Source organism: Lethenteron reissneri, chromosome 68 (assembly GCF_015708825.2).
Source record: "Lethenteron reissneri isolate LAM-NWPU_2019-01 chromosome 68, ASM1570882v1, whole genome shotgun sequence".
In the NCBI taxonomy this organism is placed as follows: domain Eukaryota; kingdom Metazoa; phylum Chordata; class Hyperoartia; order Petromyzontiformes; family Petromyzontidae; genus Lethenteron; species Lethenteron reissneri.
Genome location: NC_083846.1, coordinates 2,412,959 through 2,436,561, shown reverse-complemented (window position 1 = coordinate 2,436,561; position 23,603 = coordinate 2,412,959). Strand labels below are relative to the sequence as shown.

Below are 23,603 nucleotides of genomic sequence, written 5' to 3'. Positions count from 1 at the left end.
GACGAGAGGACTCTAGCCACCACGCATATAAAGGATTTATAGTGAAAAACTTTGTTTTTACGGGTTAATTTTTTATGCTATCGGCATACCCCATTTTCATTGATTGTACCAGAAATTCCTGTCACGTATGATTGCAAGTTGTTGCGAGTCAGTGACTGCTTTAGTGTTAAAATATGGTGCTGTATTTTTAGGATAGTGTGTTTATAATATCATTTTATGTAGATATCCACATTTATTTAATATTTTTCTTCTGCAGTTTTTATTGAAAATGCAATATTTGATATCTCAAAAACCTGACGTGATAGACAAAAACTGATGCCAGATTTGGAATCAGCACCCCAAAATTACCTTGTAAAACCCGTTGAAATACCTTATGCTAGAAAAAGTGTGACCAGTGTTATGAGTTTGTTACAAGAATAATCGATTTTCTCCAAGAACAATATGCCCAGCGCCAATGAGACAGAGGAAAATGTTACAGTCCATTATCCGTTCTTTTTCCCATTAAAAACGATCGTCCCATATAAGTGTTAACATTGCCTTGAAGCACCCTGGCACAGATGGAAGCAGCTCCAACCCCCCGGGTAATTTCTAGGACGCGCCGTTCGCGAAGCCGACCGCGGCCGCCGTGCCTCTCACCTGAGCTTATCCTCAGCCAGGTGATCGATGTTGAGAGCCTTGCGGCGCTCGGCCAGAATCTTCCTCTTCTTCTCTCTCTCCGTCATCTTTTTACTGCCCTTGCCTCTCTCCGCCTGCGCCGCACGCACAGACGCGCGCACGCGACAAATCGACGCATTCGAACGAACAATTCAATGAAGCACAAACGTTTCCGCCCCCCCCCCCTCCCCCTCCCCCTTAGTTGCGTCGCGAATTTGGCACGGGAGAAATCGACCCCGAGCACGGCGCCCCACCCCCCCGGGAACGGGGCCCGCAGGAACGGATACCGTAGAGCTACCGCTGAGGTGCCTTCGCGTGACCTCTGGCCCACACGACGGAGTTCGTCACGTGACAATTCAAACCGTTATAGGAACTCCTCTACTTACGAGTTAGGTTCCAGAGGTGTCTGTTCGTAAGTTGGTTTTGTTCGTAAGTCCAAAATTTACTCCCTGTCGATTCCAAACGTGATGTATGGTGTGTACACTATCATCTATAGATGTAGATGCCACTGGTTCTTCACGTTCTGCAGATGTAGATGCCACTGGTTCGTCACGTTTTGCAGATGTAGATGCCGCTGGTTCTTCACGTTCTGCAGATGTAGATGCCACTGGTTCTTCACGTTCTGCAAATGTAGATGCCACTGGTTCTTCACGTTCTGCAGGTGCCACTGGTTCTTCACGTTCTGCAGATGTAGATGCCACTGGTTCTTCACGTTCTGCAGATGTAGATGCCACTGGTTCTTCACGTTCTGCAAATGTAGATGCCACTGGTTCTTCACGTTCTGCAGGTGCCACTGGTTCTTCACGTTCTGCAGATGTAGATGCCACCAGCGCCATCTATTGCACGGCGGTTGAACTTACGACTCTCGGCCCAAACGGGCAACTGGACACACGGACCAGGTTTTGTTCGTATCTCTGAAAGTTCGTGAGTCAAATGTTCGTAAGTAGAGGAGTTCCCTGTATATTAATTCTCAGAACCAAATTTAACGCGAGGGGTTTACTTCACTGATCACACACCCCACGTCACACCACACACCCATACCCAACGCAGCACCGCACAGCACACCACTGGCACCACCACACAAGTGCCACATCTTTTCTGAGCACGTTTCTTAAATCCACCCCTCCTCCACCTTCCCGGCCTCTGTCCACCCAGAAAATATCTCCAGGAGATGTTTAACGTCCACGGTTAGCACAACACCGCTGCAGTATTAACCAGGGCGGCCCGCCGGATGCGAACCGCGGAAACTCTGCAGCAAACGGCAACAAACGGCAACAAACGGCAAGCACACGGCAAGCACACGGCAAGCACACGGCAAGCACACGGCCCGCTGGGGCCGTGTCGCCACCGCCCATCGTCGGCATGAAGTTGATGATGACGACGTTGATGATGATGATGGCGACATTTATGATGGCGACGATGATTATGACAATAATGACGACGTTGATGATGATGATGATGGCGACATTGATGATGGCGACGATGATTATGACAATAATGACGACGTTGATGATGATGATGATGGCGACATTGATGATGGCGACGATGATTATGACAATAATGACGACGTTGTTGATGATGATGATGGCGACATTGATGATGGCGACGATGATTATGACAATAATGACGACGTTGTTGATGATGATGATGGCGACATTGATGATGGCGACGATGATTATGACAATAATGACGACGTTGTTGATGATGATGATGGCGACATTGATGATGGCGACGATGATTATGACAATAATGACGACGTTGATGATGATGATGGCGACGATGTTGATGGCGACATTGATGGTGACGACGTTGATGATGATGACGATGATGATGACAATAATGACGACGTTGATGATGATGACGATGATGATGGCGACATTGATGGTGATAACGTTGATGATGATGACGATGATGACGATGATGATGACAATAATGACGATGTTGATGTTGATGACGATGATGATGACGACATTGATGGTGACGACATTGGTGATGATGAAGTTAATGATGATCACAATGATGACGACGTTGTTGATGATTACAGCAATGATAACAATGATGACGACATTCATGTTGATGACGATGACGACGATGATGACGACGACATCGCCGTTGCAAGTGACCGACGGGCTCCGTAATCACTTGGCGCGCTGTGGGACCCGCCCCGTCTCCGCGGTTACCTTTGCGAGGTACCCTCCGTACTGCGCCGTCCTGTCCGTCAACACCTTGCGCTTCTTGGCGTCGTCATCCCCCCTCCGCTTCATGTCCGCCTCCTCCTTCCGCACCTTCTCCTCCTGCGGAAGAGACAAAGGTGCCACGCGGAGCCTTCAACGCGCTGCTGCGGCGGGCGGAACGCTGGGAGCGCACGGGGAAGGTTCACGGCACACGTGGCCACGTGTGAGCGCACGGGAAGTCACGGGGCACATCGGGGCGACGCGGTGGCGAGGAGATGTTAGCTGCCTCGCCTGGTATACAGGAGGGTCGTGAGTTCGATCCCTACACTGACGCCTGCTGCTGTGTATTTGGAGTTTGCGTATTTCTAGCCCTGTGGCTGCGTGGAGTATTTGGCTGTTATAAATCTCGACGCGATAAGCCGCTTCGGTGAGCTATCATTTGTGGCCAGGTGGCTTCTTAAAAATAGATATACAGCTCAGTGGGGCCTTACCTGGTCATATACATATATATATATTTTTAAATGCATTGTCCAATGGAACGGCCCAGCAACGGCTCAGGGTTCCGACACCTGCTGGACGCGTAAAGCTGCTGCGAGTGAGGGAGTGAGGGAGTTGGTGAGCGATGGAGTGGGTGAGGGAGTTGGTGAGCGAGTGAGTGAGGTAGCGAGTAAGGGAGTGGGTGAGGGAGGGAGTGAGCGAGGCAGTGGGTGAGCGAGGCAGTGGGTGAGCGAGGGAGTAAGAGAGCGAGGGAGGGAGTTGTTGAGGGAGTGGGTGAGGGAGTGGGTGAGCGAGGCAGTGGGTGAGCGAGGGAGCGAGCGTGGGAGTGGGTGAGGGAGTGAGTAAGAGAGGGAGCGAGCGAGTGAGGGTGTGAGCGATGGAGTGAGTGAGGGAGTAAGCGAGCGAGGGAGTTGTTGAGGGAGTGGGTGAGGGAGTAAGAGAGTGAGTAAGAGAGTGAGTGAGGTAGCGAGTGAGGGAGTGGGTGAGGGAGTGGGTGAGCGAGGGAGTGGGTGAGGGAGGGAGTGGGTGAAGGAGTTGGTTAGGGAGTAAGTGAGCGAGGTAGCGAGCGATGGAGTGAGTGAGGGAGTAAGAGAGCGAGTGAGCGAGGTAGCGAGTGAGGGAGTGGGTGAGTGAGGGAGTGAGGGAGCAAGAGAGCAAGGGAGGTAGCGAGTGAGGGAGTGGGTGAGCGAGGCAGTGGGTGAGCGAGGGAGCGAGCGAGTGAGGAGCGCTACTGACCGCCTGTCGCACGAGGCGGTCCTTCTCCTTCTCGGCGCGGATCCGCTGCTGCTCCGATCTCTCCGAGCGGCGCTTCTCCTGCGGGGCACAAAGAGGGCGGGCGGCGCGCCGCTTTCAAACGCGCTCGCTCACGATCCCCGCTCGCTCGGGTTGCCACCTGCCCCGCGTCTCCCCCCCCCCCCAACCACAGACTCGTCTCTGTCCTGGGAAATCCCGACGGTCTTCCCACGGAGCAGTTTGGAAGTCGCGGGTTCTGCCGTCGAGGCGACGCGTCAACGCGCAGTCCGACCCTCTCGCGAGATCGCGAGGTACGTCGTTTTTATTCCCCGCGATATGACCCCGGCGTATTTTGTACCTTGTGGTTGGCAAATAGCAGATTGGGGGGGGGGGGGGGGGGGAGAGAGAGAGAGAAAGAGAGAGAGACGGCGCAGGACATGTGTGGAGATAGAGAAGCAGAGAGAGACGCACGCAGATGTGTGGACAGAGGGAAACGGAGAGAGACGCGGTACGGGAGATGGAGAGATGTGTGGTGGAGAGAGCCGTGAAGATGGACAAGCAGAGACCGAGAGACACGCGGTACAGGAGACGGGGAGAGAAGCAGCGAGAGACACGGGAGAGGGAAGTTGGTTTCGTTTTCGCGACGTTGACTATTGTGAAAATTCGGTCACAGTTCCTATGACCACTGTTTCATTGCTTTTATGGCTTTATTTTGGTGATTTTCGATACGTTTTTTGGTTTGGCCATGTTTGTTTGTTGTAGTACAGAGTTAGACTGATGGCCTTAATCTAAGTTGCCTTGTGGTTGTTGTTGTTTGACTTGCATCCCACTGGGATTTTTGCACATTTTTGTGTACGGTGCTTTTTCTGCAAATATTTTTTAGTCTTTTCTTGGATTTTCTGTTTGCACTCAGTCACATATTCACTTTAAGATGTTTTTTGTTCATGTTTTTTGTTTGTTGCGGTTGCACCCGATTCAAGAGCCGAATGGCTCACAGGGCCATACCAAATAAAAGAACTTGAACTTGAACTTAGCGCCATGGTTCATGCGCCGCATTTAAAATTTCAGAGCCTAAAGCAACCCTGGGGAATAAGGGTGGACGGTCAGCATCGTCGTGGGGCATGGGTGGCGGGTGGTGGTGGTATTGGTGGTGGCGGTGAAAACGCCGAGGGAGGGAAACCGAACAAAAACTAAAAACGTTGAACGCGCCGCGACTCACGATCCTGGCTTTGAGAGCGATGAGTTCCTCCTCCTCCTTCTGACGCTTCTCAAAGTGAGCGGCGATCAGCGTCTGCAGCTCACCCAGGTCCTTCTCCATGCGCTTGCGGTGCAGGTCCTGCGGGGGTGGGGGGGTGGGGGCAGAGGGCAGTCAAGGGGGCAGTCGAGGGCCGGGCAGTCAAGGGGGCAGTTGAGGGGGAGGGGCAGTCAAGGGGGCAGTCGAGGGCCAGGCAGTCAAGGGGGCAGTTGAGGGGGAGGGGCAGTCAAGGGGGCAGTCGAGGGCCGGGCAGTCAAGGGGGCAGTTGAGGGGGAGGGGCAGTCAAGGGGGCAGTCGAGGGCCGGGCAATCATGGGGGCAGTTGAGGGGGAGGGGCAGTCAAGGGGGCAGTCGAGGGCCGGGCAGTCATGGGGGCAGTTGAGGGGGAGGGGCAGTCAAGGGGGCAGTCGAGGGGGAGGGGCAGTCGAGGGGAGGGCAGTCGAGGGGGGGCAGTCAAGGAGGCAGTCGAGGGGGGGGGCAGTCGAGGGGGGGGTAGTCGAGGGGGAGGGCAGTCGAGGGGGGCAGTCAAGGGGGCAGTCGAGGGGGGGGCAGTCGAGGGGGGGCAGTCAACACGGAGGGCAGCCAAGCTGACCACTCCGCCACTCAGCGACCACCCCGGATGACGCCGAGCGGATCACAGCCCCCCCCCCCCCCCCCCCCCCCCCCCGTAATTGGCCACGGTTCCCATCGGCCCCGCGGTGAATGTGCACGCGGCGAGCGTTCGGTGTCCCCAGGGGGTTCTCACGTCGAAGTCCACTTTGTCTCCCTCGGGCATCTTGGGCATCTGCATTTGCGGCGGAGCGAACGGCCTGCGGGAAGATGCCGAGAAGCAGGGAGCGTTAGGCTGCGGTCAAACCCGCCGACGACGACGATGTACAATACTCTTAGTTTTTTCGGTAAAGTCACGTGGGTAAAAATTTTAATGAATACAAAAATAACGACCGTTTCGGAGGCAACACAAGTCTCCGTCATCAGGTGGGACCGTCACAGCCAGACTTGCTGCATCAAGTGAGGACGCACAAGTCTGAAGATGCTGCGTTGTGATCACCGGCGAGACGTCGTGCTTGAGATTGTAAATGTAGTGGCTTGTTAACTACCTCGCCTGGTGCACAGGAGGTCGTGGGTTCGATCCCGACCATGACACCTGCTGTTGTATATTTTTAATCTGCATCTCTCATCATCATCACGGTGGCTATGAGATGTTAACTACCTCGCCTGGTATGTAGGAGGTCGTGGATTCGACCACGACCCTGACGCCTGCTGCTGCTGTATATTTGGAGTTTGCGTGTTTTCCCCGTGGTCGCGTGTATTTTTCCGGGTCCTCCACATTTAGAATGGACGTCACGCGTTTAGAGTGGTGCGGCTGCTGCTATAAATTTCCACGCGACGATAAGCCCGCGTCGTTGAGCTATCGCTTGCGATAGCCAAGTCGCTTTAAAAGTTGTATCTTCTCCTGCAGATGTCGATGCCACTGGTTCTTCACGTTCTGCAGATGTCGATGCCACTGGTTCTTCACGTTCTGCAGATATCGATGCCGCTGGTTATTCACGTTCTGTAGATGTAGATGCCACTGGTTATTCACGTTCTGCAGATGTAGATGCCGCTGGTTCTTCACGTTCTGCTGATGTAGATGCCACTGGTTCTTCACGTTCTGCAGATGTAGATGCCACCGGTTCTTCACGTTCTGCAGATGTAGATGCCACTGGTTCTTCACGTTCTGTAGATGTAGATGCCACTGGTTCTTCGCGTTTTGTAGATGTAGATGCCACTGGTTATTCACGTTCTGCAGATGTAGATGCCACTGGTTCTTCACGTTCTGCAGATGTAGATGCCACTGGTTCTTCACGTTCTGCAGATGTAGATGCCACTGGTTCTTCACGTTCTGCAGATGTAGATGTCACTGGTTCTTCACGTTCTGCAGATGTAGATGCCACTGGTTCTTCACGTTCTGTAGATGTCACTGGTTCTTCACGTTCTGCAGATGTAGATGTCACTGGTTCTTCACGTTCTGCAGATGTAGATGCCACTGGTTCTTCACGTTCTGCAGATGTAGATGCCACTGGTTCTTCACGTTCTGCAGATGTAGATGCCACTGGTTCTTCACGTTCTGCAGATGTAGATGCCACTGGTTCTTCACGTTCTGCAGATGTAGATGTCACTGGTTCTTCACGTTCTGTAGATGTCACCACCGCCGTCTATTGCGCGGCAGTTGAACTTATGAATCTTGGTCCGAACGGGCAATTGGACATACTGACATGTTTGCTTGTATCTCTGAAGGTCCGTAAGTGGAATGTTCGTAAGTCGATGAGCCCCTGTATATAAAACTTGGCATTAATGTTGACGTGCCAACGCAAGACACTGCGGTTGCCCATGGGCAGGCTTTGACCAGCTGCACTGTCTGGTTTGTGACCTTGCCATCCGCTGCCAGTTCACCGCCACCAACCGAATGTCAAGAATGCGTTTGTTTATTATTGGACACATGCGAGGCACGCAACCGCAACGCCACGTGGCAGACACGCTCCGTTGGAACTGGACATCAGGGACCCAGGTTGAGCGTTCGCAAGTTGAATGTCCATAACCGGAGGATAATTTTTTATCTCCGCCTGATGATGACCGCTTGTGTTGCGATCGAAACGTCGTGGTTTTTTTGCTTTTATTATTTAAAAAAAATGTTTTCTAATTTTTTATTTTATTTTACAATTTTTATTGTGGGTTTTTTTGCTTTTGTCATTTTATATATATATATATTTTACTTGTATTATTTAAATGTGTAATTTTAATTCAGAATTTGTATTAAATTTTTCAAAAAAATTGTTCTTTTTTTGTTTTCTATTTACGTTACTTTACCGAAAGAACCAAAAATGAGTCCCCGTGCGCATAATCCGTGCGTGTTCAGCATACTCACTTTGGCTTTGGCCTCTCTTCTTCTGCAAGAGAGACGACGGACAGCAAATTGACGTTAGAACGACGAAAACATTTCACGTTTCACTCCCCCCACGAACACAAAAAAGACAAAATGTTTTGACATTGGCGGAACACAAATTGTAAATGCTCTGCAAGACGAAACCCGATGTATCGTTAAGACAAATTCGAAGTCGTGTTAGCGATACATCATCATCATCCGCGGCCGTGATCGATCCACTGCTGGAAGAAGGTTCTCACAATTCGTCGCCACCTCTCACATTATATTATTATGTTTTATTTTTATTATTTTATTATTTCCCTTCTACGTGACTTTACCGAAAGAACCAAGAAGATGAATCCCTGCAGTCACGAAAACTTTAAATCGAAATCTACCGTAGTTCTCGGTTTAATTTAGGGAGCAGTTATTGATAGCGTTATTGGCGCCTTTCTATTTCGCTTATGTTTCATCGGCATTTGCGAGTGTAGTTGCATTGCTTGCGTACGGCGCTTTCTGAGATACTTCAACACGAAAGGCGCTTTTATCATTATTATTAATCCGCCCGGCATCCGCTCTGCTCCACGCACGACGATCCAATTAATTTCACTGCTCCATCTCCTCCGGGTCGGAGGGGGGGGGGTCGTTGGGGGGGGGGGGGGGGGGGGGGGAGTCAGGGGTCGGCAACCAAAATAACGACAACAGCGATCATTCTTTGTTTTTGCCCCGAATTCGGTGGTAAAAAAATATAAATATTTGAAAAATGGCAAGGCCGGTCGGTGGTCCTCAATGAATAAATAAAAACTGGCACTGAATTGCGACAACTCGTCAAAGGAAACTGGACAAAGGTGGAAAAGTGTGCAAAGAAAAATCGGCGAGGATCAGAGGATGGTCGAGTCACTATATTTACCGGTGCAGTGTTTTGCTTGTCCTGAATCAAAGCTGCTGAATTGACACACTCCCAGACAGCCGTGGGGGGGGGGGGGGGGGGACTGATTGTGCCGAACAAATCCTTTCATTTATTACGCGGCGGAGAGAGCCAGGCGCACGAAGGACGCCGCGGCATCGTGCAGCTCGTTGATGTTGTCAAGACATCTTAAGTGGCTTGGACAGGACGCGTCGTGTCTAGAAGCGGACGACTGACCGGCGGGCGGTCGGGCTGGCGGGCGGGTGGCCGGCGGTCAGGACTAACGACGGAGTGGCAGCCAAAGAGAGGGGCGAGGGGGGGGGGTGGCGCTGTCCCACCGGGGAGATGGAGCAATCTGCCGCACCTTCGATAAGCGCGGACGGCTACGTACGGCGCGAAAGCAGTTCAACGTGCGCACGTCGAGACCGAGATCGTCCGTGGCGCGGGAGGAGCGCCAGAAGACGCGACGACGGCTACGAGGCGGGGGTGGGGGGGGCCCTCGTCCGAGCAGCAACGGATAGACCACGGCCGGGGACAATCAAGGCCCGCGAATACGACTTACCTTCCTCTGGGGGGGGGCACGGGGGGGTGAGAGGGGGGGTGCAGCGAATCCAGTAGCCGCGCCGCAGAGAGGGGAAGGGTCAGACAAAGGTCAGCAGAGGGCAACGTGACATTCGCGCACGACACTTTTTGATCCTCGATTTAACGCGCTCGTAGCGGGCGCAGGATAGCACGGAGTGGAATCAAACGAACTCCCTCCCCCCCCCCCCCCCCCCGTAAATATCACATGGGGACGGTAAGAGTTTGGCGAGATGCGATGTCACTGCCGCCACGGAGGGCACGCCGCGCGTTGTAACGTAACAAATGTGTGCGTTGTAACGGCGCACGTTGTAACGATCGTGCGTTATAACGGCGCGCGATCCGCCTCGTGCGACAATTGTTCCAAACGATGGAGAAAAAAATCGGCACCGCTAAGCGAGGACTCATCGTACTTCAATGCTACCCCTCCACCAAGCGTGCCTACCCAGTCTTCTCGCCAGCATGGCGTGCTCTGCTGCTATGTTTGACCCTTCGTGTTAGTTTCGCTTCAAACCCGACGCGCCACGTGCACACTCGACACGCACGCTCAGTGACCGATGTTTAGCGTAGAACGTTGTGAACATCGGCAAGGTGTTAAAGAGGATTATCGACAACGCGACCGGGGAAAACATCGCGCGAACGTTCGATTACCGGAAACGCATTGCACGCCGTAAACCAATGTACAGATGTGACGGTTTAGCTGTCATATTCTTGGTTCTTTCGGTAAAGTCACGTAGAAGGGAAAAAAAAATTCAAATTTTCTTGCTGTGGATTTCACACCTGATGATGATTGCTTGTGTTGCAGTCGAAACGTCGTGCGAATTTTATATTTTTATTATTATTATTTTTTCCCTTCTACGTGTCATTCCGACTGAGGAATTTGCAGGTAAATTTTTTTGGATGTTTGGCCAATACCAGGTTTCAATTTTCTTGGTTCTTTCTACGTGACTTTACCGAAAGAACCAAGAATATGAATCCCTGCAGTCACGAAAGTTTAAAATCAAAATTTGATCTGTTGTTGAAACATCGAATGCCACGTGGCGTGCAATGTGCCGCCGCGCATACGACTCTCTCCGGGAACGGAGGTGCGGGCGGGCGGGCGGGCGGGCGGGCATGTGAGAACATCTGTAAGTAAGTGAGTTACGTCACCGCGCACGAGTAGGCGGCTGGACCGCGAGTGAACCACAAAGTTCTGCAAAAGTGCGGCGAAATTGCCGCGCGTGCTCACGAGGTCAGTGAATGCGCTCACGGTTAAGAATAATAAGCGTGTCGGCTTTTCGCGAGCAATGTTGTTCATCATTAAAAAAAAAATGGGTAAGATCGCGTAAATATAAATGTGTCGTTAAACCCGCCACCACCACCCGACACAGCCAATTAGTAAAATCTGGCCGTCGCCTGATGATGCCGGTTGTAATTACTGGCGAAACGTCGTAAACGTTGTGGATTTGCTCTCCAACACACCGGTGTAGCGCTGTACCAGTAACAAATTGGCCACGTTCTGTTTACGTGACAAACCTTGCACTATATACTCTTAGGTTTTTTCGGTAAAGTAAAAAAAAACCTAAGAGTATGAATCCTTGCAGTCACGAAAGCTTCAAATCTAGAAACCTTGCACTAGTTCGCTGTGCCGGGTGATGGCGGGTTTAACGACACATTTATATATTTCCACGATCTAACCCCAACAAAAAAAACCTCGATTACGAATACACAAAGAGTAAAGACGCCCCCGCATGTAGGGCGATCCATTTGAAGATACCCCGCCGATTTCCCAGAACCCCCCTCAACTCCGCGGTCCAAACTGCGACGCGAATTTGGCGACTCGGATTTGAAGACTCATTTTTTGTTTTTAACAAAACTGCTCCGGGCGGAGAAGAGGGGGGTCCGGGGAAACTGTCAGGGATTGAGGAGGGATGTTTACAGAATGCCACGGTGAGCGGCTTACCGGGTGGGGTATCTATAGTTGGACCACTTTTAGCCGAGGCCCCCCCTGCTAATTTGCGTGACTGCCGCCAGAACGGGCCCTACCCGCTGGTGGGCAGCTCTAAAGGCGAGGGGGGGGGGCTCCCCCCAGCGGCTTATCGTTCGCCCGCTCTCTTGCAGGCGGGCTGTTGCAGGCGTATTGCATGCGGTGGGTGGTCATCCACAGTTCACCCCAATGCACTCGGAATAAACCGACCTGTGCGACGAAGGAATTGAAGAAACTCAGCCCCCCCCCCACCCCGATCCACCGTCCATCTGTCACTTCTACCACGATGCAATAATTCATCCCTCAACATCTCGGCGACGCTAACCCTGACCGCAAAGAGAATTTAAATTGTAAAAAAAAAAACACACGTTTTTTTAACCCCCCCAAAAAATATTGCCTCTCAAACAATTAACTGCAGTTCCTCGCTTTGAGAAGTGCAATCTTGAGAGCATTATTTGGCTAACCAATTCATTATCTCGCTGTACCCCGAAAAAATTAATTCCCAGTGGAATTTAACTCGCCCCCAATCCGGTCATCTCTCGGAATAAAAAGTGGAACACATCTTCAATTCATCAACCGATCGACGTTATCTCATGAGCCGTAGTGCCGAGCTGCTGGGTTCGCAGCCATTGCCATTGGTAAGGGCACTCCACCTTGGCGGCGGGGCCCCGACCAACACGTGACGCGGCGTTGTATCAACGCTTCCCAATACAACATTTATATGCGTACGATAAAGTCTTAACGGCCACACCTGGGACACGCACGCATGTACGTGCGTGCGTTGAATTTCTTTCGCGCCGCACGTAGCCGGCCGTACTAATCGGAGGTGCGAAATCCACGACCACGGGGAGGAGACACTACTCCAGATATACAGCAGCAGGCATCAGGGTCGGGATCGAACCCACGACCTCCTGTGTACCAGGCGAGGTAGTTAACATCTCCTTGCCACCGTGATGATGATGAGAGACGCAAACTCCAAATATACAGCAGCAGGCGTCGGGATCGAACCCACGACCTCCTGTATACCAGGCGAGGTAGTTAACATCTCCTAGCCACCGTGATGATGATGAGAGACGCAAACTCCAAATATACAGCAGCAGGCGTCAGGGTCGGGATCGAACTCACGACCTCCTGCGTACCAGGCGAGGTAGTTAACATCTCCTAGCCACCGTGATGATGATGAGAGACGCAAACTCCAAATATACAGCAGCAGGCGTCGGGGTCGGGATCGAACCCACGACCTCCTGCACATCAGGCGAGGTAGTTAACATCTCCTAGCCACCGTGATGATGATGAGAGACGCAAACTCCAGATATACAGCAGCAGGCGTCGGGGTCGGGATCGAACCCACGACCTCCTGCACACCAGGGGAGGGAGCGAACAGCTGTCCACCTTGGGACTGCCACACGTTAACAACTTAGCGGTATTTATTATACCGCGTGAAAATATTAGCGCGCGCTTTCACCGACCACAACGAGCGACCGACTGTAATCGTCACTTGTGTGGAAAATATCCCCCACCTCTAGTGCCAAATCAGCGCGACGAGGGTGGTGCAATTCACACGGCCCCCTCTTTGTTGTTCTTCCGCACGCCACGTAAGCAGCGGTTTGTCGAGACGATGTCATCCGTTGAATCAGACGCACAATGCCGACCGCCGAGCAGAAAATAAAAAAAATGATTGCAGAAAATGACGTTCTTCATCGTTTCCTTGCCTTGAATTACCCCGGGATATAAAATAAATAAATAAAAACGCGTTAAAATTGACAAAGGCTATTCATTCGCCACTTTAACCGTCACGTTTGTGATCTCGTACGGACCTCGCCCGCAAGGTCAAGGGTCAAGGAGGACGATTCAGAGCGACCGCAAAATCCCGATTTGACAATTTTCCCGACAACTGATGATGACAATGACGACCGTGGATGTTGTATAGTAACGCAATGGTATCGTGATATCGTGGTATCGTGATATCGCAATATTGTGGTATCGTGATATCGTGATATCGTGATATCGTTATATCGCCGTGTTAGTAGCAAACCCGAGGTCACACTGCAGCCGTTGCAAATGTTTTGCTTTTTTGAAAACGGTTAATCAAAACCATTGTTCGGCGACACAGCCACCGCTGCTACTGCAGCAGCAGCTGCAACGATGGCAGTGGCGCACAAACAAATCAACAAACGACAACAAATAAACAACAACAACAACGCTCGGCACGTTCGTCAACAACAACAGCAACGCCCTGCGCGCGCCTTATGGGCAAAACGTCGATCGGAAATTCGAATTTCTCATCGCGTGAAACAAGTCCGATTCTCCCCCGTCTCTTGTTTTCCACGCCGTGTGCCCTCTCATTCCGTCTCTCTGTTGCTACTAAACAAAAACTAAAAACTATTTAAAATCGTTTTCCCGAAAAACGTGCTTCTCTTTTCGATTTAAAGCTTTCGTGACTGCAGGGATTCATCTTCTTGGTTCTTTCGGTAAAGTCACGTAGAAGGGAAATAATAAAATAATACAAATAAAACATAATAAAATAATTCTCACGACGTTTCGGCCACAACGCAAGCAGCCGCCCTCAGGTGGAGAACAGGTCTGTCAGACTCTGTCTTCTCGACAGACCTGTTCTCCACCTGAGGACGGCTGCTTGAGTTGTGGCCGAAACGTCGTGAGAATGATTTTATTATGTTTTATTTTAATTTTAATATTTCCATTCTACGCGACTTTACCGAAAGAACCAAGAAGATAAAAAACCGTGCTTCTCCCTTAACGCGTGTCCTCCCTTAAGGCGCTGCGGCGGTTACGTTCACCCCGTTATTGACGAACGCGCGACGAGTGGCTTTGCTTTGGTTATTTTGCCCGTCTTGAAGAGGGCGAGAGGTTTGTGTGGAGAGGGGAGCGGTGGCTCTCTCTACCTTGTTCCACCGCATCAAGCGTTACCGCCGCGTCTCCCTCCGGCTCAATCTCGGCCGAGGCCACAACCCTCTCTGCCTCCGGGCGGGCAGCTTCTTTCGGTTGCGAGACCCGGGAGGATGAACGAACCGAACGAGAGGAGAAGGGGAAAAATAAAAAACATGAAACGGATTTGACAAAAATTTGCAAGACAAATTTTACACAATTTTACACGTAGGCTTTCACGACCAATATTATTCATAGTATAGGTTTTTGGGTCAGATCGCGTTATTTATAGCTGTGTCGTAACCCTCCACTATTCAAGGCCGGAAGCGACAGGAGAGCTTCACCATTCTTGCCCGATGAAGCTGATTGTAATTATCAGCGAAACGTCGTACTACTCAAATTTAAAATGCTGTTGATTCTCTCTTCAGCACACACCGGTTGGCTAAAGAAGTCAATTAATTTGTCCTTTGAAAACGTGACACATTTTTTACTGTTTGGCCGTGTCGGGTGGTGGAGGGTTACGACACATTTATAAATAACGCGATCTAAACCCAAAAACCTAGATTATGAAATTTTACACAACCAAAAAGAGTGGAGCGGAGTGGGTGGGGGGGGGGGGGTCATGCGCACACGCACACACCCACGCACACACGACACGAAGCAACATTTCACACGGAGGCTTTCACGACACAATATTATCCATAATATACACAATACATTATTATGGACAGAGGCAACATCAACAATCAGATGATGGTGTTGTGTGTGCGTCCGTGCAACGTTTTGACACAACCCACTGGGAGCCGGTTGTGGAAAACCGGGGGGGGGGGGGGGGGGGGAGACACTTCACACGACAATCCGCCCAGCGGCGGTGGTTGGATCTGTCTTTTTGGATTGTCACAATTCTGGCATTGTGATTCGGTTCGAGCGTCGAACAACAACAATAAAAAATGTGTCTCTTTTGTTTTATGATCACCATCATTCCTTTTGTATTGTTACGTTTATAAAAAATGATAATCATCATTCCTTTTTTAAATGATCACCATCATTCCTTTTGTATTGTTACGTTTTAAAAAAAAATGATAATCATCATTCCTTTTTTAAATGATAACCATCATTCCTTTTGCATTGTTAAGTTTGAAATAAAAATGATAACCATCATTCCTTTTGCATTGTTACGTTTTTTTTCCTCTCTCCGAGACCAAAACCGTAACCCCGAGCATCGGCATCAGTTTGAAGGGGGTCTCATTTCTTGTTTGTTTTGGCAAAACCTCGTGCACGATCCTGCGCGCCGAGCGCGAGCGTAAGATATCGGGTCGCCAAAACAACAAAAACGAAAGACAACAACAATCCAAGGGTCATATCCGTGCCTCCGCAAGAGCCATTCACGATGATGAGAAGGTGGTGATGATGTTGAGAGGGTGGTGGTGATGATGACAAGGTGGCGGTGATAATGAGGGTGGTTTATTTTGCCATCTCTTACGAGCAGAGGTGGGACAAAGTCATTGTTATGCAAGTCCAAGTCGAGTCTGAAGTCATCAAATTCATGACTCGAGTCTGACTCGAGTCCAAGTCACATGACTCGAGTCCACACCTCTGCTTACGAGCTCAACGACCACCTTCAATTCACCCTCCCTCCCCCAGCAACCCGTGCTGTCCCCCACTCCCTTAAGCCCCCTCGTTAAAACCTCCCCCACCCCCTTAAGCCCCCTCGTTAAAACCTCCCCCCCACCACCACCACGCCGTCCGACGATGACGACCGCCATTACTCGCCGTGACGTCACGAGCCCATTGTGTGACACCCCCGCGTGACACACACACGTGACCACCCCCGCGTGACGCGCACACACACGTGACCACCCCTGCGTGACGCGCGCACACACACACACGTGACCACCAAGCCCCGCCCCCCGCCGCCGCGTGACACGGCCGCTTGATGGAACGCGAAATGATTGAAGGTCGCTCGCCACGTGTGCACGGCGAGTGTTGCGGCCCTCCTTCTTTGCGAGCGCTTGCTCACAATACCACTGTGGGTGCAAGGGGCTTCTACCCACGGGGGGGGCAGGAGGGGAGGTGGGGCCCTCGAGACGCAGTCTGCGAGCTCTGCTCTTTCACTTTGCCGCAGCACGAGTCGTCTGACAATCGACTCCAATTGTGGTTCTCACTGCCACGCTCACAGATGCGTGTGGCATCGGTGTGTATATATATATCGTGCACAAAGCATTTAAATTGCGACGGATGAGAAAGTATACTGATGACGGTTGCTTGTGTTGCAATCGAAACGTCGTATTCTATTACTTAATTTATTTTCTTTCTACGTGACTTTACCGAAAGAACCAAAGAGTAATTCCTGCAGTCACGAAAGCTTCAAATCAAGTTTGTAACATCGTTTCTCACCTGCCACTCTGGATTGCAAGTCCAGTGTGTTGACCACCATGGAGGATAGTGGGTCACATTTAAATTAAACAACATTTCTTGTCGTCCTTCTGGGCTAATGTTTATTAAGTATTGTGCGTTTGTAATAATTACGTTGCCCATTAAACAAACGCATACAGAATCAAAATACGCATTTGTACTGTGGAATCCTATGAGCTTTAAAGCTCTTTTTGTCACGAAAGCCCATGACAAACGCTCTGGGCCAGTTGAAGCCGGTTCCAACGGAGCGTTTTGCCACGTGGCGCTGCGGTTGCGTGCCTCGCATGCGTCCAATAATAAACAAACGCATTCTTGACATTCGGTTGGTGGCGGTGAGCTGGCAGGGGATGGCAAGGTCACAAACCAGACAGTGCAGCTGGTCAAAGCCTGCCCATGGGCAACTGCAGTGTCTTGCGTCGGCACGTCAACATTAATGCCAAGTTTTATATACAGGGGCTCATCGACTAACGAACATTCCACTTACGAACCTTCAGAGATACAAACAAACATGTCAGTATGTCCAATTGCCCTTCCGGAACAAGTTCAACCACCGCGCAATAGACGGCGGCGGTGGCATCTACAGAACGTGAAGAACCAGTGGCATCTACATCTGCAGAACGTGAAGAACCAGTGGCATCTACATCTGCAGAACGTGAAGAACCAGTGACATCTACATCTGCAGAACGTGAAGAACCAGTGGCATCTACATCTGCAGAACGTGAAGAACCAGTGACATCTACATCTGCAGAACGTGAAGAACCAGTGGTATCTACATCTGCAGAACGTGAAGAACCAGTGGCATCTACATCTGCAGAACGTGAAGAACCAGTGGCATCTACATCTGCAGAACGTAAAGAACCAGTGGCATCTACATCTGCAGAACGTGAAGAACCAGTGACATCTACATCTACAGAACGCGAAGAACCAGTGGCATCTACATCTACAGAACGTGAAGAACCAGTGGCATCTACAGAACATGAAGAACCAGTGGCATCTACATCTACAGAACATAAATAACCAGTGGCATCTATATCTGTAGAACGTGAAGAACCAGTGGCATCTACATCTACAGAACGCGAAGAACCAGTGGCATCTAAATCTACAGAACGCGAAGAACCAGTGGCATCTACAGCTACAGAACGCGAAGAACCAGTGGCATCTACATCTATAGAACGTGAAGAACCCGTGGCATCTACATCTGCAGAACCTGAATAACCAGTAGCATCTACATCTGCAGAACGTGAAGAACCAGTGGCATCTACATCTACAGAACGTGAAGAACCAGTGGCATCTACATCTACAGATTATACAACGTCTAAACCCATTCCCCACCTGGACCTATGTGGAATACACGAGGTCTGGTGGATTGGTTCTGGCGCGTGTGTGTAAGTTGGACTGACAAACAAATCGACTCACGAACAGACCTCTGGAACCCAACTCGTTCGTAAGGAGCCCCTGTATATTGCGTTGTGTTCATCGTACATCCAAATCGCGTCAAGGATTTACACGGATGAAATGCACCTTGCAAACGTTAATTATTCTTGTTATTAAATGCTGTGACTTTCAGTGCCCTTGGGAAAAATTCAGAGCTTTGCCAAGTTACCAAAAGCTGCCTTTGCTCAATGAGAGAACTTTATGAAATATAAGATTTTACCCTTTCTCTTTTGCCCACTTCAGAAATTGTTTCTTGCCGTGGTTGTCCCACCTGGTGACGGACGCTTGTGTTGCGCCCGAAACATCGTGATTACATTTTTTTTTTTATACCTACGTGACTTTACCGAAAGAACCAAAGAGTATGTAATAAAACAGGTGTTTATATGTTCAAATAACCAAATAGAAACCTTTCGCAAGGAATAAAGTACTGCCTTAACCAAGCACGGTACTTGCGGTGAACATGCAAACAAAACAAAAAACGTGCCTTGAAAAAAATATATATATTTTTGAAACTGACTGGAAAAAATTTACCCGTAAAACAAAGTTTTTCACTCTAAATCCTTTATATGCGTGGTGGCTAGAGTCCTCTCGTCCTCTGGCTTGAGATGGCTGCCACCTATGGGTCAGATGATTGCCTGCCACCATTAAACAATTGGTAATTAAATATAATATTTTTTTCCCTAAAAAGTGTAAAGTTATGGAAAAAAAGATTTTCACGAAAATAAATTGTCACACACAACGAGTCTGTGTGCACGGGAAGTGGGTTAAAAAACGACAGAAAGATTTGCACGGTCGTAAGCGCGCAAGCAAGCAAGCAAGTGAACTTAATATAAAGGATTTAAAAAAAGGTCCCATGATAGGAGGACTTTACCCTGAGATCAGTCGGGACAGGCTGGGCCCTACCCTGCGAGTGTGGGCCAAACAAACCTCCTCTCGTCTCCCGACCGTTTAACTTTGTCCAATGACCCTGGTGTGCCAATTAGATAAAGGCAGCAAAACAACGGTAAGTGGAAAACTTGAAGAAGAAAAAAAATGCAAAAAAAACTTGTTGAACTCAAAATAAACAGGTGACATTCATATGCGCGTGCCGTTTAATTTTAGGACTCCGATTGCCTCACGCTGCGTGCATATTTTTAAAACTTAAGAGTAGCCCCCACCACTCCACCCCCCTCCCCCCACTCCACCCCCCACTCCACCCCCCCCCCACTCCACCCCCCCCCCACTCCACCCCCCCCCCACTCCACCCCCCCCCCACTCACCCCCCCCCACTCCACCCCCCCAAATTATCTCATGACCAACTTAGGTTCCCACCCACTTCTCAAAAAGCGGTGATGTCACCCCCCCCCCCATTCCCTTCTAATGCCTCCCCCAGCCCCCCCCCGCAAAGGCTGCATCATCTCAAAAATAACCTCGTCATCAACGCCTCGCTCACGGACCACAGAGCTCCCTCCCTCCCTCCTCTCTCTCTGATCTCTCCCCCCTCTCTCCCCTCTCTCTCCTATTTTTTTTATGATCAGTGGAAACAATAAGATGCTCGGTGTATTCGGAACTTTGTTTCGTTCATCATTTCGTAATTTTTTTTTTTACTGGGCTCTATGTAACCCCCCCTCTAGCTCACTCTCTCTCTCTCCCCCATCTCTCTCCCCCATCTCTCTCCCCCATCTCTCTCCCTCCCCCATCTCTCTCCCCCATCTCTCTCCCCCATCTCTCTCCCCTCCCCCCATCTCTCTCCCCCATCTCTGAACTCTCCCCCATCTCTCTCCCCCATCTCTCTCCCCCATCTCTCTCCCCATCTCTCTCCCCCATCTCTCTCCCCATCTCTCTCCACCATCTGAACTCTCCCCCCTCTCTCTCGCGCTCTCTCCCCCCTCTCTCCTCTCCTCTCTGCCTCCTCTTCCTCCTGGATCCTCCCGGTGGGAGGAGGGGGGAAGGAGGGAAGAGGACCTTTGCCAAGGTTGCAATTCAGAATATCCACCGAGCGCCACTTTGCCTGCCGCCGTGGCCACTTTTGCCACTGGCGTCACCGCCACGCCAAGAACGCCGCCGTGTAAATTTAGCGAGGTGACCCCCGACGGCTTGCGGCTTGTCGAAGCAATTAGAGCCCTCGCTCCCGGGACGTGTAACGTGGCGGTGGGGTTTTTGCGTGCGCGTCCGCCGCCACGTCGTTACGTCTCTCCGCCCTGACATCATAATCCGTCGGGGGGGTGGGACTCATTAGTGTCTGTCCGTCTTCTTGGTTCTTTCGGTAAAGTCACGTAGAAGGGAGGTAATAAAATAATAAAAATAAAACATGATAAAATAATTCTCACGACGTTTCGGCCACAACGCAAGCAGCCGTCCTCAGGTGACGGCTGCTTGCGTTGTGGCCGAAACGTCGTGAGAATTATTTTATTACCTCCCTTCTACGTGACTTTACCGAAAGAACCAAGAAGATGAATCCCTGCAGTCACGAAAGCTTTAAATCGAAAAGTATCTGTCCGCTTTTAAATTTCGATTTAAAGCTTTCGTGACTGCAGGGATTCATCTTCTTGGTTCTTTCGGTAAAGTCACGTAGAAGGGAAGTAATAAAATAATAAAAAATAAACATTAAATAATTCTCACGACGTTTCGGCCACAACGCAAGCAGCAGTCCTCAGGTGAAGAATTCATTCTTCACCTGAGGACGGCTGCTTCACCTGAGGATGGCTGCTTGCGTTGTGGCCGAAACGTCGTGAGAATTATTTTATTATGTTTTATTTTTTATTATTTTATTACTTCCCTTCTACGTGACTTTACCAAAAGAACCAAGAAGATATCTGTCCGCTGTCCGACGGCAACGGAAACCAAGCTAGACTCGTTTTTCTTCTAAGCACCTAAGTAGTCGTAGGCTTTTCGCGAACAATATTTTCCACGCTAGAGGGAAGTTTTCTCTGGGTTGGATCGCGTTAAAAGTGAACGTTGTGTCGTTAAACCCACCGCCACCACCACCCCGACACGGCCAATTAGTGAGGTTTGCCACGTAACACGGAACGTGGCAATTCGTTAATGGTTCCAGCGCACAAATCTGGCTGTCGCCTGACGAGGCTGGTTGTAATTACCTGCGAAACGTCGAATTGTAAATGTTGTGAGTTCACTCTCCAACACACAACCGGTGGGTGCTGAACTTGCAACGAATTGGCCACGTTCTGTTTCCATGACAAACCCCTTACTAGTTGGCTGCGTCGGTTGGTGGCGGGTTTAATGACACGTTAATATATTTACGCGATCTAACCCCCCCAAAAAAAACTCTAGTATGGACAAACGATGTGCAACTTTTACCAGCTAAGGCCCACTGAGCTATACTGTAGACCTCTTTTTCAGAAGCGACCTGGCCTTCGCAAGTAATAGCTCAACAAAGTGGCATACCGTCACGTGGGAATACTCTAAAAACGCGTGATGTCGATTTCTAAATGTGGAGGGGAAAAACGGAGGACCCGGACAATAATCCACGCGACCGACTGGGAGAGAGAGAGAAAGACACGCACACTCCAAATATACAGCAGCAGGCATCGTCAGGGTCGGGATTGAACCCACGACTTCCTGCATACCAGGCGAGGTAGTTAACATCTCCTAGCCACTGTGATGATGATGATTGATGAGAGAGAGAGAGAAAATGCAAACTCCAAATATACAGCAGCAGGCATCGTCAGGGTCGGGATCGAACCCACGACCTCCTGCACACCAGGCGAGGCGGTTAACATCTCATAGCCACGGCGACACCCCCCCGATGATCTCGGCGGCCCCGTGCCACCGGGAGGATTTACCTTCCTCTGCGTCGTCCGCTGGTGCCTCCTCCACGGCTGCACATCGACACCGAGTCACGTGACAAGGAGCCAGGAGGAGAGGGTAGCGGCAGGCAGGTGGGCAGGGCAGCATACGCACCAAGCAAGGCGGCATTCAACACGGGAGAAGCAGAAGCATCACACCAAGCAAGGCGACATTCACCACGGGAGAACCGGTAGCATCACACCAAGCAAGGCGACATTCACCACGGGAGAACCGGTAGCATCACACCAAGCAAGGCAGCATTCACCACGGGAGAAGCGGCAGCATCACACCAGGCAAGGCGACATTCACCACGGGAGAACCGGGAGCATCACACCAGGCAAGGCGGCATTCACACGGCGCTGAGACGCTTACGAAGGGGCGAAGCGGAAATTTACGTGTAGGGCACGCGCTAGGATTTACCACGGAACCGCCGAGGTTTGCCGCGATTTGGCGACGCTAAGATCTGCGGCGGGTCGCATCGGCCGTTGTCAAATCGTGATTGCCACGGGAGGGGGGGAGGGACAGCACATGGGGGTAGCAGCAGCAGCAGCGAGCGAGCGATTGACCCGGTGACCCGGGTTCGATTTCCGCTCACAGTCGACACCAGTGACGGTTATCTGAACCCGTCCCGGGCCTCCCCTAGGTCGACTCAAATGAGTACCTAAACTAAAAACTATACACGACGCTATACACTACTGCGGACCTGTAAACCCATACGGCGTTAAACCGTAACGGGCTGACAGGCAAACGCAAACGTCCTGACGTCAGACCCCGTGACACTGACCCCACGTCAGACCCCACGACATTGACCCCACGTCAGACCCGGCACACATGGATACACACAACGACACACGAACAGGCGTTCCTCACCTTCCTCTCCTTCCTCGTCACCTCCCTCGCCTTCCTCTCCTGCATCCTCGGCTTCTTCCGCAGCTTCCGGAACCTCCTCGGTCTCCTCTTTAGCGTGGACAACACGAGACGGACACACACGGGACGTGCGCGGCACACACGTGGAGCACACACGAGACACACGTGGGACACACGTGGGACACATGAAACACACACGTGGGACACATGGGACACACGGGACACACACGTGGGACACACACGTGGGACACACGTCAGACACACACGTGAGACACACGTGGGACACACACGAGACACGTGTGACACACACGTGGGACACACACGTCAGAGCCCGCACTGGAGTAGAACTTCTCAGCTTTAGGTCGTGGGTAAGGCCCCCTCCGCCCCCCCCACGCCTCCCTCTCCGCCCCCCAAATGGTTGTTGAGGGCAGTGCTTGCGGGGGGGCGGGCGGGCGACGCGGGCAGTGGTAACGCGAGAGGCACTTTACAAGCTACAGGACGGCGGTGCTGACAGCATGGAACGCGGCGATGAGCGGTCACGGATCCAAGACA

At 51.0% G+C, this 23,603-nt stretch overlaps 1 protein-coding gene across 5 annotated transcripts in view; it reads right to left on the bottom strand.

The window, feature by feature from the left end:
* LOC133360349 (troponin T, slow skeletal muscle-like) overlaps positions 1-23,250 on the bottom strand; it is a 33,705-nt gene extending 10,455 nt beyond the window's left edge. For 2 of the 5 annotated variants that reach the window (XM_061579024.1, XM_061579023.1), the window contains exons 1-9: positions 23,055-23,250; positions 22,181-22,216; positions 14,567-14,659; positions 8,218-8,239; positions 6,058-6,121; positions 5,278-5,394; positions 4,062-4,139; positions 2,835-2,948; positions 637-749 (exon numbers count right to left, since the gene is read on the bottom strand). In XM_061579024.1, coding sequence (XP_061435008.1) covers positions 637-749; positions 2,835-2,948; positions 4,062-4,139; positions 5,278-5,394; positions 6,058-6,121; positions 8,218-8,239; positions 14,567-14,659; positions 22,181-22,216; positions 23,055-23,238 — 821 coding nt within the window. In that variant the 5' untranslated portion in view covers positions 23,239-23,250. The remainder of the gene's footprint in view (positions 1-636; positions 750-2,834; positions 2,949-4,061; positions 4,140-5,277; positions 5,395-6,057; positions 6,122-8,217; positions 8,240-14,566; positions 14,660-22,180; positions 22,217-23,054) is intronic. The other 3 variants (XM_061579025.1, XM_061579026.1, XM_061579027.1) reach the window with 3 other exon arrangements.
* Between the last annotated feature and the right edge of the window lie 353 nt (positions 23,251-23,603).